At 34.7% G+C, this 18414-nt stretch overlaps 1 protein-coding gene across 3 annotated transcripts in view; it reads right to left on the minus strand.

Annotated features, from left to right (window-relative positions):
• The window catches only part of ZPBP (zona pellucida binding protein), a 117033-nt gene that overhangs the window by 50709 nt on the left and 47910 nt on the right, over positions 1–18414 (minus strand). For all 3 annotated transcript variants that reach the window (XR_011489326.1, XM_070471924.1, XM_070471916.1), the window contains one exon: positions 11184–11260. Coding sequence is in view for 2 of the 3 variants with exons in the window: in XM_070471924.1 (XP_070328025.1) it covers positions 11184–11260 (77 nt within the window). In the remaining variant the exon portion in view is untranslated. The remainder of the gene's footprint in view (positions 1–11183; positions 11261–18414) is intronic.

Raw genomic sequence — 18414 nt, forward strand, 5'->3', positions numbered from 1 at the left:
AAAGGTGAACACTGACATCTAAAGGAATCAGTGAACTAAAATGGACAGGAATAGGTGAACTTAATTCAGATTACCATTGTATCTACTTCTACAGGCAAGAATGTTTTAGAAGAAACGGAGTAGCCCTCATTGTCAACCAAAGAATTCAAAATGCAGTAACTTGGGTGCAATCTCAAATATGACAGAATGATCTTGATTCATTTCCAAGTCAAACCATTCAATATAACAGTAATCCAAATCCATGCCCCAACCACCGATGCTGAAGAAGCTGAAGTTGAATAGTTCTATGAAGACCTATAAGACCTTCTAGAACTAATGCCAAAAAAAGATTCTCTTTTTCATCATAAGGGATTGGAATGCAAAATAAGAAGTCAAGAGATACTTTAAAGTAACAGATAAGTTTGGCCTTGGAATACAAAATGAAGCAGGGCAAGGCTAACAGAGTTTTGTCAAGAGAACACACTGGTCATAGGCAACAACCTTTTCCAACTGCACAAGAGATGACTCTACATGTGGACATCACCAAATGGTCAGTACCAAAATCAGATTGATTACACTGCAGTCAAAGATGGAGAAGCTGTATATATATGTATCTATCTGTAAAACTGTATATATCTGTAAAACTATCATTTTAAATGAAGGAGACATGAAGAATTTCCTAGACAAACAAAACCTGAAAGCGTTTAACAGCACTAGAAGTCCGAGCTATATATTATCAAGGGTATATCTGCAAAACTGTATATCTATAAAAGTGTATAATATATATGTATATATCTTTAAACTACCTTTTTTTAAAAATGGAGACACGAAGAATGTCCTTGACTAACAAAAAATGAACGAGTTTAATACCACTAGAGGTCTGAGCATCTCAGTGTTCTGCCCTGGTGAGTGCACTGCCTTATAAGAAGTGCTAAAGAGAGTCCAACAAGCAAATGGAAAGAGCATTTAAGAGCAACATAAAACAGTATAAATCTCACAGCAAATACAGAATAATGTAATACTATAAGGATGACACATAAACCACTTTTTAAACCAGTACAAAAGTTAGAGAAAAAAGTATAAAGAGAAAAAAGTATGAAAAAACATAAGTATAAAAATCTATAATTATATGCACAATATAAAAGATGCAAATTGTGACATCAATAACATACCAGGTCAGGGATGAGTGTAAGTGTAGACTTTTGTATGCAATTGAAGTTATCAGCTTAAAAGAGACTATTATAACTTAAATATTTATATATAAGCTTAACGGTAACCACAAAGAAAATATCTTTTTAAAAAAGAAAGGAATCAAAGTGTATCAATGCAAAAAAAAACATCAAATAACAAAGAAAGAGAGTTGCTTGTATATTTTTGAGATTAATCCTTTGTCTGTTGCTTCATTTGCTATTATTTTCTCCCAATCTGAGGGCTGTCTTTTCACCTTGCTTATAGTTTCCTTTGTTGTGCAAAAGCTTTTAAGTTTCATTAGGTCCCATTTGTTTATTTTTGCTTTTGTTTCTAAAATTCTGGGATGTGGGTCATAGAGGATCCTGCTGTGATTTATGTCAGAGAGTGTTTTGCCTATGTTCTCCTCTAGGAGTTTTATAGTTTCTGGTCTTACATTTAAATTCCAGGAAAATAAATGACCCAATCAAAAAATGGGCCAAAGAACTAAACAGACATTTCTCCAAGGAAGACATACGGATGGCAAAAAAACACATGAAAAGATGCTCAACATCACTCATTATCAGAGAAATGCAAATCAAAACCACAACGAGGTACCATTACACGCCAGTCAGGATGGCTGCTATCCAAAAGTCTACAAGCAATAAATGCTGGAGAGGGTGTGGAGAAAAGGGAACCCTCTTACACTGTTGGTGGGAATGCAAATTAGTACAGCCACTATGGAAAACAGTGTGGAGATTCCTTAAAAAGCTGGAAATAGAACTGCCATATGACCCAGCAATACCACTTCTAGGCATACACACCGAGGAAACCAGATCTGAAAGAGACATGTGCACCCCAATGTTCATCGAAGCACTGTCTATAATAGCCAGGACATGGAAGCAACCTAGATGCCAATCAGCAGACGAATGGATGAGGAAGCTGTGGTACATATACACCATGGAATATTACTCAGCCATTAAAAAGAATTCATTTGAATCAGTTCTAATGAGATGGATGAAACTGGAGCCCATTATACAGAGTGAAGTAAGCCAGAAAGATAAAGACCATTACAGTATACTAACACATATATATGGAATTTAGAAAGATGGTAATGATAACCCTATATGCAAAACAGAAAAAGAGACACAGATGTATAGAACAGACTTGTGGACTCTGTGGGAGAAGGCGAGGGTGGGGTGTTTCAAGAGAACAGCATTGAAACATGTATATCTAGGGTGAAACAGATCACCAGCCCAGGTTGGGTGCATGAGACAAGTGCTCGGGCCTGGTGCACTGGGAAGACCCAGAGGGATGGGGTGGAGAGGGAGGTGGGAGGGGGGACCGGGATGGGGAATACATGTAAATCCATGGCTAATTCATTTCAATGTATGACAAAAACCACTGCAATGCTGTAAAGTAATTAGCCTCCAACTAATAAAAATAAATGGAAAAAAAAAAAAGAAAAGAAAAGAAAAAAAAAAAAACAAAGAAAGAGAGCAACACTAAAAGAAAGGAACAAAAGAACTATAAAACATACAGAAAATAATTAACAAAATGACAACAGTAGGCCCTTACCTATCAATAATAACCATAAATGTAAACTGATTAAACTCTCTAGTAAAAAAAAACATACCATAGCTTAATGGATAAAACAAGATGATCCAACTACATGCTGTCTACAAGAGATTAACTTTAGATTTAACTACACTTCACTGAGAGGCTGAAAGTGAAACATGGAAAAAGATATCCTGCTTTAAATGCACTGGGTATTTATACACACCAAATTTGGATGTATATAAACACCCAATGCATTTAAATAAATGTATAAAGCAATCATTGACAGATCTGAGCAAGAACAGACATCAATACTATAATAGTAGGAGACTTCAATACTCCAATTTGAATAATCAACAGAATATTCAGAGTGCAAATCACTAAGGAACCATCAGGCATGAACAACACACGGATCAAATGAACTTAACAGATACACAGAATGTTCCATAGAATGTTCCAAATGAACTTAAGATACATAGAATGCTCCAGAGAATGTTCCAATGTTAGCAGAAGAATATGTATTCTTCCCAAGTGCCTACAGACATTCTACAGGATGGATCACAAAACATGTAATTATGAATATAAAAATACTAAATTCAAACGAAGTATATCTTCCAACCACAATGAAATGAACCTACAAATCAATAACAGAAGGGAAATGAAACAATTTACAAATATGTAGAATTTAACACATCCTGGAACCACTGGGTCAAAGAAGGCAAATAAAATATTATGAGACAAATGTAAACAAAACACAAAATACTAAAATTTATAAGATGCAGCAAAAGCAATATTACAAGTTACATTAATGACAATAAAAGCCTACATTAGAAAAAAAGAAAAACAACAAATAAACAACCTAACTTTATATCTGAAGAAACCAGAAAAAGAAAAACAAACGAAACTCAGAAGAAATAAATAAAGAAAAGAAAAAAAATACTAGGGCAGAAAAAAACTAGAAAAGAGAAAAACAATAGAACAATGATAAAACCACAAGCTGTTTTTTAAAAGATAATCTAAAAAGACAAACTATTATCAAGACTAACAACGAAAAAAAGAGAAAACACTTGAATAAGTCAAATCAGAAATGAAAGGGGACATATTACCACTGATACCACAGAAAGAGAAAAGGTGGTAACGGACTATTGTGAAAAACTATATGCCAATAAATTGAATAAGTTAGAATATATGGCAAGTTCCTATAAACATACAAAACACAGAGACGGAATTAAAAATTAAAAAACCAAAACAAGATAAACAGATCAATTACAAGAAGACTGAACCAGTTATCAAAAACCTACTAGCTAAAAAACTCCAGGACCAGATGTCTAATACATGAATTCTACCAAATATTTAAAGAATTAATACCAAAACTGCTTAAACTTCATTCAAAAAATGGAAGAGTGAACACTTCCAAACTCATTTTGTGAGACCAGTACCACTCTGATACCAAAAGCAAACAAAGACAACAAAATTAAAAATATATATATAATATTACTGATTAACACACGTAAGAATCCTAAACACTAGAAAATCAAATTCAACAACATATTAAAAGGATCATACACCATGACCAAGTGAGATGTATCCCTCAGATGCAAGGATGTTTCAACATACACAAATCAGTCATTAACAGAATGAAAAATAGAAATCACATATTATCACAATAGATGTAGAAAAGCATGATTTCACATCCATTCATAATGAAATTTCTCAGTAAAGTAGGAATATTAGGAACTTACTCAAACACAACACATATTCAAAAGTGAAAAACTTAAAAGTTTTTTCTCTAAGAGTAGGACAAAGAAAGGATACCCAGTTTGCCACTTTACTTTCAGAGTACTGAAATTCCTAAGGAGAATTAGAAAAGAAAAACAAATAAGAGGCATCTAAATCTGACAGGAAGAAGTAAAATCATCTCTGTTTGCAGACGACATGTTCATATATGCAAGAAACTCTAAGGACTCCACAAAAAAATCTTAGAATTAGCAAATTCAGTAAAAGCTGCATGATATAAAATCAACAGAAGAAAAGCTGCATTTCTATACATAAGCAAGAAACTATCTAAAAAGGAAATCAAGAAAATAATAACATTTACATGAATACCAAGAAAAATAAAATATTTATAAGTAATATGAAGTACAAAAATGAGAGACTTGTACATAAAAAACTATAAAACACTGTTGAGATAATTTTTTTAAATAAATAAATGGAAAGACACCCTACATTCAGATGGAAAAATATTGTTAAAATGTCCAGGATGTCTAAAGGGATCTAGATGTTCAATGCAAAGTTTCCAAATCCCAATGGCATTTCCCCTCCAAAAGAAAAAAAAAAATTCATCTAGAACTACAAAATACACCAAAGAGTCAAAGCAACTTTGAGCAATATAAATAAAGCTGAAAGCATCACATTTCAAATTACTTTACAAAGCTACACTGACCAGAACAATATGATACTGGCATAAAAATAGACATACTGATCAATGAAACAGAATACAGTATTCAGAAATCAACTGGTCTTACACAGAGCGTGAGGGAGTCAAGAATGCACAATGTTGAAAGAATAGTCTCTTCAATAAATTGTGTTGGGCAAATGATTTTCCAGATGAAGAACAAAAGTAGATCTTTATGTTACACCTTACACAAAAATAAATTCAAAATATAATAAAGATTTAAATGTAAGGCATGAAACTAAAATATCTAAGAAAATATTGAGAAAAAAAGTTTGATATTGGGCTTAGCAATGACAACCTGGATATGATACCAAAACACAGGCGAAAAACAGACACATGGGATTACATGAAACTAAAAAGGAACAAGAAAACAAGAAGGCAACCTATGGAATAGGAATGTAGCTGTAAACTTTGCATCAGATAAATGGTTAATTTCCAAAATATATAAGACACAAAAGCAGCAAAAAATAAATAAATAAAATTATCTGAATTTTAAAATAGGCAAAAGAACTGAATAGACATTTCTACAAAAGAAGACTACAAACAGGCAACAGGTATATGAGAAGATTCTTAACAGAACTAAATATCAGGGAGATGGACTCAAAACTATAATGCACTGTTCACCTCACACTTGTCAGGACAATTATCAGAAAAACAAAAGACAAGGTGTAGGTAAGGATGTGTAAAAAACGGAATCCTTACACTTTGCTGGCATAAATATAAACTGATGCAGCCACTACAGAAAACAGAACAGAGATTTCCTAAAAAGTTAAAGACAAAATTACATATGATCTAGCAATTCAATTTCTGGGTATATATCCAAAGAAATTGAAATCAGGAACATTGTCATATTCACTATTCACAGTAGCCAAGACATAGGAGCAAGTTAAAAGTCTATGACTGAACAGATATATAAAATATGTGCCATATACATACAATGGAATCTTGCATAGTCACATAACACAAGAAATTCTAAGGACATAGCTGAACTCAACAACACCATGAACTCAATTGTTATAAATGACTTCTACAGACTGATTCATACATCAGGAGAATATACATTCGCCTCAAGCTCAAAGCAAACTTTCACCATGACAGATCACATTCTCCATTACAGCACACACCTTGAATTTATAAGAACAGAAATCATACAATGTCTGCTTTCAGATCACAATGGAATTAAACTAGAAGTTAATGAGGAAATTAAACAACACACCTCTAACACACAGGTCAAAGAAGTTATCTCAAGGCAAATTTTCAAAAAGTGTTTTGAAAATTGTTAACTTTAACAAAATACTACTAATAACAAAATTTGTGAGATACTAAATAGCATTCATAGATTAAGAAATAGAGAAATAAGATTGCTTTCTGTTCTCAGTGCTGCAAAATTTAACTATTTCAAAGGTAAAGGAAAAAATATATCCCAGGTATAAAAGTAACCTGCAAGGATGTTTTTACAATGGAAATACAAGGTTACATATAAATAGGTGACTTAAACTGTCTTTTAGCAGGCTCAGTTAGTTAGCTACTCAGTGGTGTCTGACTCTTTGAAGCCCCTGGACTGTAGCCCGCCAGGCTCCTCTGCCCACGGGATTCTCCAGGCAAGATTACTGGAGTGGGTGGCAATCTCCTTCTCCAGGGGATCTTCCCGACCCAGGGGCTGAACCCAGGTCTCCTGCACTGCAGGTCGAGCCTTTACCATCTGAGCCACCAGAAAGCCCTTCAGGAGGCTTGGTGAGCACCAATTTAAGAAATCATTCTCCTGTCAATGTCACTGGGTAAACATAATAAATACTGACCTAGGAAATATGCATTACCTACGACTTTCATAGGGGATCGTCACAGCCATCACAATGTAAATTATTTTATATCCTAAATATTTTAAAATATAATTTTAAATAAAGTGTTCAGGGTCATTGTGATTCCCAGGTGGCACTAGTGGTAAAGAATCCGCCTGCAATATAATGAGACCTGGGTTCAATCCCGGGCTTGTGAAGATCTCCTAGAGAAGGGAATGGGTACCCACTCCAGTATTCTTGCCTGGAGAATTCCACGGACAGTGGAGCCTAGCAGGCTACAGTCCATGGGGTTGCAAAGAGTCGAACATGACTGAGTGACTAACACTTTCACTTTCAGGATCATTGAAGAGTAATTTGAAGTAGAAAAATCTGCCATGTATTTACTGAGCATAAATAAAATGTTTAGTATAATGTAAAAGGAAACTAAACTAAACTGCTGCTGGGAATTACAGTGTAATTTTCACCCTAAGCATAGATACAAGATGCCTGGGTACAGTTAATAAACAGTATAGATCAAATTTATTATTTAGGATGAACAGTAGTAACACAGAGAGAATTCTATCTGATTATCAGTTATAAATTAATTTGCAAGAGCAAATAAGACCTTATAAATGGGAAAATCCAATTTCCTAATATAATCAGTTAAAATGCTAAATTTAAAAGCATTTCATAAAAATATTAATTCTACTAAATTCTTATTTATTATTTGATGATATTTGATGAAGCACAGCCGAGAGGAGCTACCCCATGCCCTAGGTCAGGGGCAGCAGCTGCGCTTTGCTGGAGCAGCCGTGAAGAAATAACCCAAATCCAAGATAAAAGAAAACCAAGTAGGATGGTAGGCGCTGAAAGAGGGCATCAGAGGGCAGACACACTAAAACCATAATCACAGAAAACTAGCCAATCTGATCACAGGACCACAGTCATATCTAACTCAATGAAACTAAGCCATGCTGTGTGGGGCCACCCAAGACGGTCGGGTCATGGTGGAGAGGTCTGACAGAATGTGGTCCACTGGAGAAGGGAACGGCAAACCACTTCAGTATTCTTGCCTTGAGAACCCCATGAACAGTATGAGAAGGCAAAATGATAGGATACTGAAAGATGAACTCCCCAGGTCAGTAGGTGCCCAATATGCTACTAGAGATCAGTGGAGAAATAACTCCAGAAAAGAATGAAGGGAAGGAGCCAAAGCAAAAACAACACCCAGCTGTGGATGTGACTGGTGATAGAAGCAAGGTTTGATGCTGTAAAGAGCAATACTGCATAGGAACCTGGAATGTTAGGTCCATGAATCAAGGCAAATTGGAAGTGGTCAAACAGGAGATGGCAAGAGTGAACATTGACATTCTAGGAATCAGTGAACTAAGATGGACTGAAAAGGGTGAGTTTAACTCAGATGACCATTATATCTACTACTGTGCATAGGAATCCCTTAGAAGTAATGGAGTAGCCATCATGGTCAACAAAAGAGTCCGAAATGCAGTACTTGGATGCAATCTCAAAAAATGAGAGAATGATCTCTCTTCATTTCCAAGGCAAACCATTCAATATCACAGTAATCCAAGCCTGTGCCCTGAACAAAACGCTGAAGAAGCTAAATTGAATGGTTCTATGAAGACGTACAAGCCCTTTTAGAACTAACACCCAAAAAAGATGTCCTTTTCATGATAGGGGACTGGAATGCAAAAGTAGGAAGTCAAGAAACACCTGTAGTAACAGGTAAATTTGGCCTTGGAGTACAGAATGAAGCAGGACAAAGGCTAATAGAGTTCTGCCAAGAGAACACACTGGTCATAGCAAACACCCTCATCCAACAACACAAGAGAAGAGTCTATATACATGGACATCACCAGATGGTCAACACCAAAATCAGAATGATTACATTCTTTGCAGCCAAAGATGGAGAAGCTCTATACAGTCAGCAAAAACAAGACTGGGAGCTGACTGTGGCTCAGATCATGAACTCCTTATTGCCAAATTCAGACTGAAATTGAAGAAAGTAGGGAAAACCACTAGACCATTCAGGTATGACCTAAATCAAATCCCTTATGACTATACAGTGGAAGTGAAAAATAAATTTAAGGGACTAGATCTGATAGACAGAGAGCCTGATGAACTATGGACGGAGGTTCGTGACATTGTACAGGAGACAGGGATCAAGACCATCCCCATGGAAAAGAAATGCAAAAAGGCAAAATGATTGTCTGAGGAGGCCTTACAAATAGCTGTGAAAAGAGGGGAAGCAAAAAGCAAAGGCGAAAAGGAAAGATATACCCACTTGAATGCAGAGTTCCAAAGAATAGCCAGGAGAGAGAAGAGAGCCTTCCTCAGCGATCAATGCAAAGAAATAGAGGAAAACAATAGAATGGTAATGACTAGAGATCTCTTCAAGATAAAAATAGAGATACCAAGGGAACATTTCATGCAAAGATGGGTTCAATAAAGGACAGAAATGGTAGGGACCTAACAGAAGCAGAAGATATAAGAAGAGGTGGCAAGAATACACAGAAGAACTGTACAGAAAAGATCTTCATGACCCAGATAATCACAATGGTGTGATCACTCACCTAGAGCCAGACATCCTGGAATGTGAAGTCAAGTGGGCCTTAGAAAGCATCACTACGAACAAAGCTAGTGGATGTGATGGAATTCCAGTTGAGCTATTTCACATCCTGAAAGATGATGTTGTAAAAGTGCTGCACTCAATATGCCAGCAAATTTGGACAACTCAGCAGTGGCCACAGGACTGGAAAAGGTCCGTTTTCATTCCAATTCCTAAGAAAGGCAGTCCCAAAGAATGCTCAAACTACCACACAATTGCACTCATCTCACACGCTAGTAAAGGAATGCCTAAAATTCTCCAAGCCAGGCTTCAGCGATATGTGAACTGTGAACTTCCCGATGTTCAAGCTGGTTTTAGAAAAGGCAGAGAAACCAGAGATCAAATTGCCAACATTTGCTGGATCATCAAAAAAGCAAGAGAGTTCCAGAAAAACATCTATTTCTGCTTTATTGACTATGCCAAAGCCTTTAACTATGTGGATCACAATAAACTGTGGAAAATTCTGAAAAAGATTGGAATACCAAACCACCTGACCTGCCTCCTGAGAAACTTGTATGCAGGTCAGGAAGCAACAGTTAGAACTGGACATGGAACAACACACTGGTTCCAAATAGGAAAAGGAGTATGTCAAGGCTGTATATTGTCACCCTACTTATTTAACCTATATGCAGAGTACATCATGAGAAATGCTGGGTTGGAAGAAGCACAGGCTAGAACCAAGATGGCCGAGAGAAATATCAATAACCTCAGATATGCAGATGACACCACCCTGATGGCAGAAAGTGAAGAACTAAAGAGCCTCTTCATGAAAGTGAAAGAGGAGACTGAAAAAGTTGGCTTAAAGCTCAACATTCAGAAAACTAAGATCATGGCATCTGGTCTCATCACTTCATGGCAAATAGATGGGGAAACAGTGGACACAGTGGCTGACTTTATTTTTCTGGGCTCCAAAATCACTGCAGATGGTGATTGCAGCCATGAAATTAAAAGATGCTTGCTCCTTGGAAGGAAAGTTATGAACAACCTAGACAGCATATTAAAAAGCAGAGACATTACTTTGCCAACAAAGCTCCGTCAAGTCAAGGCTATGGTTTTTCAGGGGTCATGTATGGATGTGAGAGTTGGACTATAAAGAAAGCTGAGTGCCAAAGAATTGATGCTTTTGAACTGTGATGTTGGAGAAGACTCTTGAGAATCCCTTGGACAGCAAGGACATTAACCCAGTCCATCCTAAAGAGATCAGTCCTGGGTGTTCATTGGAAGGACTGATGTTGAAGCTGAAACTCCAGTACTTTGGCCACCTGATGCGAAGAGCTAACTCATTGGAAAAGACCCTGATGCTGGGAGGGATTGTGGGCAGGAGGAGAAGGGGACGACAAAGGATGAGATGGTTGGGTGGCATCACCAACTCAATGGACATGGGTTTGGGTGGACTCTGGGAGTTGCAGATGGACAGGGAGGCCTGGCGTGCTGCAAGTTCATGGGGTCACAAAGAGTTGGACATGACTGAGTGACTGAACTGAACTTATGAAGTTTTATTTTTATTGTTGAATTACCTAAGAATGTGTTTTGAGGGTAGTGGTGATGTGTTTTATAAATAGCTAGGATGCTTACTTACATACTGGGCATGTTTTCTTTTTTCTCACCTCACATAACATACCTTAGATAGTCTTTTGGAAGATTCACAACTATGGTCTGCACATGGCTTGGGTCCTTTTTCAGTGTCTAGAGATGAAACTGAGAAAATAAATTATATTTTATCATGGTTCTAAAGTACTATATCACAATATTTAAATTGGTTTTTGAAATATAAAACAGGCCATGTGTCTAATATTTCTATTCCAGTAAAAACTAAAGCAATTTTCCAAATGTTAAATCACTCTTATTAAGTAAAAATCTAAGGTAATAATGTGTTTTATGTAAGTAACAAAACCTCAGCATTGCAGTAAACTTAAGAATTAATCAACTAATTTGTATCTAGTATTTAGAAACTCATTTCATACAATTTTTGACAATGAAATTATTTTATCTTTTGTACCATATAATGTATGTATGTATTTATTTTACCTTTTGTACCATATATGTGGATATATATATGTACAAATGTATTTATCCATTCAATAGTTTACTTAATTCTACCCATATAATATTGTGTATATCACCTGACTGACTCAATTCTTAATCTCTACAGAGAGATATATCATTATAATACTGGAAAATGAAAGAGGCTTAACTACAGTAGCAGCCATGGTAACTAAAATGATGGACATGTTCATACATGAGTGCACTCATGTGTCTATTCAGTAAGTAGTTATCAAGAGACTGTTACTTATTAAGAGTTATTCTAGGAGGCTCAAATATATAAGTGATCAAAATCTACAAACTCCCTGAATTTTGGAAATTACATTCTAATGCATAAAATTAGAATAAAGAATGATACATACAAACAATAAACAATAATCATTAGAGAAACATTCTGTGTTGTAGGGTGATAAATACAAGAAAAGAAAAAGCAAGGAAAGAATTCTATAGCCTACAAAACTGCCCTTCAAGAGTGAGAGAGAAATTAAAACTTCCTTAAATACGACGAGCTGAGGGAGTTTGTGACTGCTAGACTTGCCAGCAAGAACCGCTCAGGAAAGTCCTACAGTGAAATGAAAAAGCACTAGGCAGTAACATGAAGCTGTGTGAAGAGAGACAAAGACCTCAACAAAGGTAAGCTCATGGACAAGGGTAAAAGTGACCATTACTGGATTCAGACTGGATTGTATTTATACAGCAATTTTATATATGTAATTTAAGAGTCTAATATACCTAACAAAAAAAAGTCTAAAAGCTAGTATTATTGTAACTTTGGTTTGTAACTCCACGTTTTGTTTTATATAATTTGAGACTAATTCACTTAAAATAATTATTAATTTATATTTTGGGGCACACATTTATAAAATACTAATTCTATGTCATCAGCAACTGAAAAGAGTGGGACTACAGCTCTTAAAGGACATTTTTCACATATAGTATAGAAGCTAGGTTTGTGTAATTCATACTAGAGTGTTATAAAATTAGGAATGTTAAATGTAATTTCCACAGAACAAACAAAAATTACTACAGAATATACACAAAAAGAAATGAGAAAGATTTCACATTTAACTACAAAAAAGTCAACTAGACAAAAAAGACCATAATGAAGGAAATGAAAAACAAAAGCAAAAACAAAGTATCAAAACGGCATAGGTAAATCCTGCATTATCAATAATCAATTTAAAAGTAAATGGGTTAAATTCTCAAATCAAACTATAAAGACTTAGGAATGAATAAAAAACATCATCCAATTAGATAATGTCTCACTTAAAGAGTTGCTATACTCATGAGAGATAGAATAGACTTAAAATCAAGAAAGGGTTTAAGCAACAAATAAAGATACTATATATTTATAAAAGATTTAACACAGCAAGAATATGTAACAATTATAAACACTTACATATATATCAGATCATGAACATTTTTTAAGTAAAAATTAACAGAATTCAAAAGAGAAGTGCACATGTCTACAGTAATATTTGGAGACCTCAATATCTCACAATAATGGACAGAAGAGTCAGAAAGAAGATAACTATGGAAATAGAGGTTATTAATAGCACAGTAATAACCCAACACTGGATGACTGTAGTGGTGGATTCTAACAACAGTCAAAAGAAGAATTGATACCAGTCCTCTCAAACATTTCTAAAAAGTTGAAGAGGAGATAACACTTCTAAACTCATCTTTAAAGGCCAGCATTACCTGAACACAAAGCCAGACAAAGACACTGTAAGAACAAAAAACTACAGATCATAATCATAATTAACACTGATGCAAAACTCCACAACAAAAGACTAACAAACTGAATTCAGGTGCTTATTAACAGGATTATATACCATTAGTAAGTTGGATTTATTGCCGGAATTCAAGAACAGGTCAACGTAAAAAATTAATCGTTGTTATATACCACATGAAGAGTGAAGGGGAAAAACCCACAGGAACATCACATTTGATGCAGGAAAGGCATTTTACAAAGATCAATATAATTTCATGAATAAAAAGGCTAAAAAAGACATGAATAGGAGGACAATAATGGAGCATAATAAAACCATATATAAAAATCCACAGAAAACATCACATTGATAAGCAAAAGACTAAAAACTTCACCTCTACAATGAGGAACAAGCAAGAAGGTACACATCTGCCATTATATCTCAAGACAGTAATGGACATTCTAGCCAGTGTATTATAGCAAGAAATTGAAATAAGAAGTAGGAAAATTATTTCTATTCACAGATGATATGATCTCCTATGTAGACATTTAAAGTTTCCAAAAATAAAACTGTAAGAATAAATAAATGCAGCAAAGTTGCACAATACAAAGTCAACATGCAAATCAGTTGCATTTCTATACACTACAGTGAATACCTATTTGGTGCTATTACAAATGGAATCACTATTATATTTATAATAGCATCAAAAAGAATAAAATAAAATTCTTAGGAATTAACTAAACCAAGGAGATGAAAGATTTATATCATGAAAACTGCAAGGCATTGTTAAAAGTGAAAGAAGATATAAGTAAATACAAATGTATCTGATGTTCACAGATTGTAAAATATAACATTGCTAAAATGTCAATACCAGACAAAATCTATAGACTCAATACAATCAATATCAAAATCCCAACTACATTTTTTGTAGAAACAGAAAAATCCAATTTAAAATTCATGTGGAATCACAGGGGAGTCAAAACTCCTGAAGAAGACTAAAGCTAGAAATCACAATTCCTGATTTTCATAGTTTACTACAAAGCTGCAGTAACCAAAACAGTGTGTTATTGGCATAAAGACAGAAATATATACTAATGGAATAGACAACACAGAAATAAGCTCTTACATAATGGTTAAGTGATTTCTGAGAAGGTGTCAAGACTATTCAGTGGGGAAAGGACAGTCTTTTAAAAAATAGTGCTAGGAAAACTGGATATCCACATGCAAAAGAATGATTTTGGATCCTTACCTAATAGCCTATACACAAACTAACTCAAAATGGATTAAAGGTCTAAATATAAGAGCTAAAACTATAAAGTTCTTAGAAGAAAACTTATGGCAAAAGCTTAACTGGACTTGGCAATGGTTTCTTTGATATGTTATCAAGGGTACAAGCAATAAAAGAAAAAACAGACAAAAATTTGAAAAAAGTATCATGGGCATCAAAACACAGTTTGTCAAAAGGCAACCTACAGAATGTGAGAAAATATTTGCAAATTGCATATCTCCTATGGGATAAAGATAAAGAATATTTGGAGAATTCCTAAAACTCAAAATCATAAAACCAAACAATCAGATTTAAAAAATGGACAATGAACGTGAATAGCCATTTCCCCAAATAAGATGTACAAATGGCCCATAAGCTCAGAAAAAGATGTTTAACAAAACCAATTACTAGGGATATGCAAATCAAAACTATAATGAGACATTATCACATACCCATTAGGATGATTACTATGAAAACAAAAGAAAATAACAAGCTGGTGAAGACGTGGTGAACCGGAACTCTTATTCATTGTTAGTGGGAATGTAAAATGTTGCAGCTACTGCAGAAAACAGTGCAGCAGTTCCTCAAGAAAAAAATTATTATTATGACCTAGGAAATACACCATTCAGTATATATCCAGAAAAAGAACTGAATGTGGGGTCTCAGAGAGATACGTATTGACCCATAAGCAGCATTATCTACAACAGTGAACTGTGAAAACAACCCAAGTGGCCATCGGTGCATCCATGCAGAAGCAAAATGTATATATACAGAACGAAATATTATTAGATCTCAAAGAGGAAGGAAATCCTGCCACATGTTACAACATGGATGAAATCTGAGGACCTGTTGTTAAGTGAAATAAGGCAGGAACAAAAAGACAACTACTGTACGATTTCACTTACATGAGAATTTAGTTAAAATCACATAGATAAGATAGTACAATGGTAGATGCTAGGGGATGCAGTGATATTAGCAGCTTATTGTGTAACAGAAATAGAATATCAGCTTTCCAAGCTGAAAGAGTTTTGGAGACAAATAATGAAAACAAATAGGCATGAATGAATTTAGTACAACTTAACTGTATACTTGAAAAGGTTAAGATTAATTTTATGTTATATGTATTGTACCACAATAAGAAAATGAAAAAATAAATAAATAAAAGAATTAAATCAGACTTCTCTTCGGAAACCACGCAAACAAGAAGAGAATAGTGTGAATGATTTTAAACACAGTATTAAAAGGGGGGAGAAAAGGGCCACCAAACGAAAATACTGAATTCCATGAAATTATTCTTTAAAACTGAAGTTAAAAACAAAGACTTTCTCAGAAAAACAAAAATTGTCACCAGAAACCCATCCTTGCAAGAAACATGAAAAGAAGTTCTTCATAAAGAAGAAAAATAATATGTACCTAAAACTCAGACCTTCCCTGGAGGTACATGGCTAAGACTCCATGCTTCCAACACAGGGAGCATGGGCTCAATCTCTGCTCTGAGAAGACTTTCCACGCCTTGGAGCAGGCAAGCCGACACAGCACAACCCCTGAGGCTGCAGGCCACAGCTGCAGAAGCCCACGCACTGACGGCCTGCGCCCTGCAGCGTGAGGAACCGCCACAGTGAAAGGCACCCCTACTCTGAATTCTGCAACGAGGGGAGGCCTGCGCACAGCCAAGAGGACCCAGCACAGCCAGGAATAATAATAACTAAAATAAGTTTTAAAAATAAATCAAATGTACGAAGCACATAAAAAAGAATAAAAGGTAATATAAATATATTTTTCTTATTTTTAATTGATTTGACAGTAGCTTGTTCAAAATAATAATGTGAACAATGTACTAACTGACTAAAATTTATGGATGAGTAAAACAAATTACTACATTTTTATAAGGGAAGAGAGGACAAACTTTGCAATTCTATTGTAAAGTGACTGTGGTGGTGGTTTAGTCATTAAGTCATGTCTGACTCTTGTGACCCCATGGACAGTAGTCTGCCAGGCTCCTCTCTCCATGGGATTCCCCAGGTAAGAATACTGAAGTGGGTTGCCATTTCCTTCTCCAGGGGATCTTCCTGACCCAGGAATTGAACCCAGGTCTGCTGCACTGCAGGCAGATTCTTTACCAATTGAACTACAAGGGAAGCCTTAAAAGTGACTGTATTACCCATGAAATGGTACAGCAGTATTTGAAAGTAGACTTGTATTAGTTATAAAAGTCTACAGAAAACTATTGGGCAACCACCTAGAGTAAAAATAAATTATAATTGATATGCTAAGAGAAACAAATGGAATCATATAAATGCTTAATCAAAACCAGAAAAGGCAGAAAAAGACAAAAAAGAAACAAATGGGCAACAAATACAGAACAGTAATGAATGTGGTAAATATTAATCCCACTCCATCAATAAAAATTTTTAAGTCAATGGTTTAAAATCACCCATTAAAAGACAGACTGTCAGAATGAATTTTTTAAAGACCTAATTATATCTTGTCTACAAGAGACCTGCTTTATACACAGAGACACTGATAGACTAAAAGTAAAGAGGTGTAGAAAAATATATCATGCTAACACAAATCAAAAACCAATATTTACTTCTGACAAAAGAGACATTAGGGATAGAAAAATTATCACAGGAAAAGGTCATTATATAACGGTAAAGGAGTCAATTTTCCAAGAAGACACAATAGGCTTTAATGTATATGAGCCTAAAACACACTGTTTATATTCATGAGATAAAAACTGATAGAACTATAAGGGGAAAGAACCCACAAATATGCGTAGAAACATCAATATGTATCAGTAACTGACAACTCTAAAAAGCAAAGACCAATCAGTAAGGACACAGTTGACCTGAAGAGCACAATCAATCAACTGGACCCAACTGATAATTACAGAATATTTCATCCAGCTATAAAAATTCTTCTTAAGCTCACATGGAACATTCACCATGGCATACCACATTCTGGGCCTTTAAAGACACTTTAAGATTCTTTAAAAGTAGAAATTATACAATGTATGCTCTCAGACTACAACGAATTAAACTAGAAATCTGTAACAGAAAGATACCTGGAATGTCCCAAAACAAATAGACATTAAATAACAGACTACTATGTAACACACAAGTAAAGACATCTCAAGAGAAATTTGAAAATATTTTGAAGTAAATGAACGCAAAAATACCACTTAACAAAATTTTCAGGATTCAGTAAAAGCAGTGTTTAGAGAAAAATTTAGTGCCAAATTTAAAAATTAGAAAAGAAGAAAAACAAAATCAATACTTAAAGCTTCTACTTTTAGGAAAATAAAAAAGGACAACTTCAACAGGAGAAAACAGAAGAAGGAAGATATAAAAACTAGAACAGAAATGAATAAAACTAAAAATAAGAAATGAGCAGAGAAAATAAATGAAATCAAAACTAGCTGAAGAAAGAACAGAGAAGATGAGATATAAATAAAATAGAACACAGAAAAGAAAAAGAAAATGAAAATTGGTTCTTTGAAAAGATCAACAAAATTGACAAACACCTAGACAAAGAAAAAACAAGAAATGAAAGTAGAAGACATTATTATCTACCTTTCATAAATAAAAAGGATTGTAAGAATGTTGTGCACATTTGTATGCCAAAAATTATTAAGAGATAACCTAGATGAAACAGATGAAAATATAAATTATCTAAACTGACCCAAGAAGAAACGAAATATGTGCAGGCATATAACAAAGAGATCAAATCAGTAACTGATGATCTTCCAATAAAGAACACCCTGGACCCAATCACTTGAGTGGTGGCACATGATTAATTAATTAAACCAATATACAAGATTCATTAAAAAT

This window comes from Odocoileus virginianus, chromosome 1 (assembly GCF_023699985.2).
Source record: "Odocoileus virginianus isolate 20LAN1187 ecotype Illinois chromosome 1, Ovbor_1.2, whole genome shotgun sequence".
Lineage (NCBI taxonomy): Eukaryota > Metazoa > Chordata > Mammalia > Artiodactyla > Cervidae > Odocoileus > Odocoileus virginianus.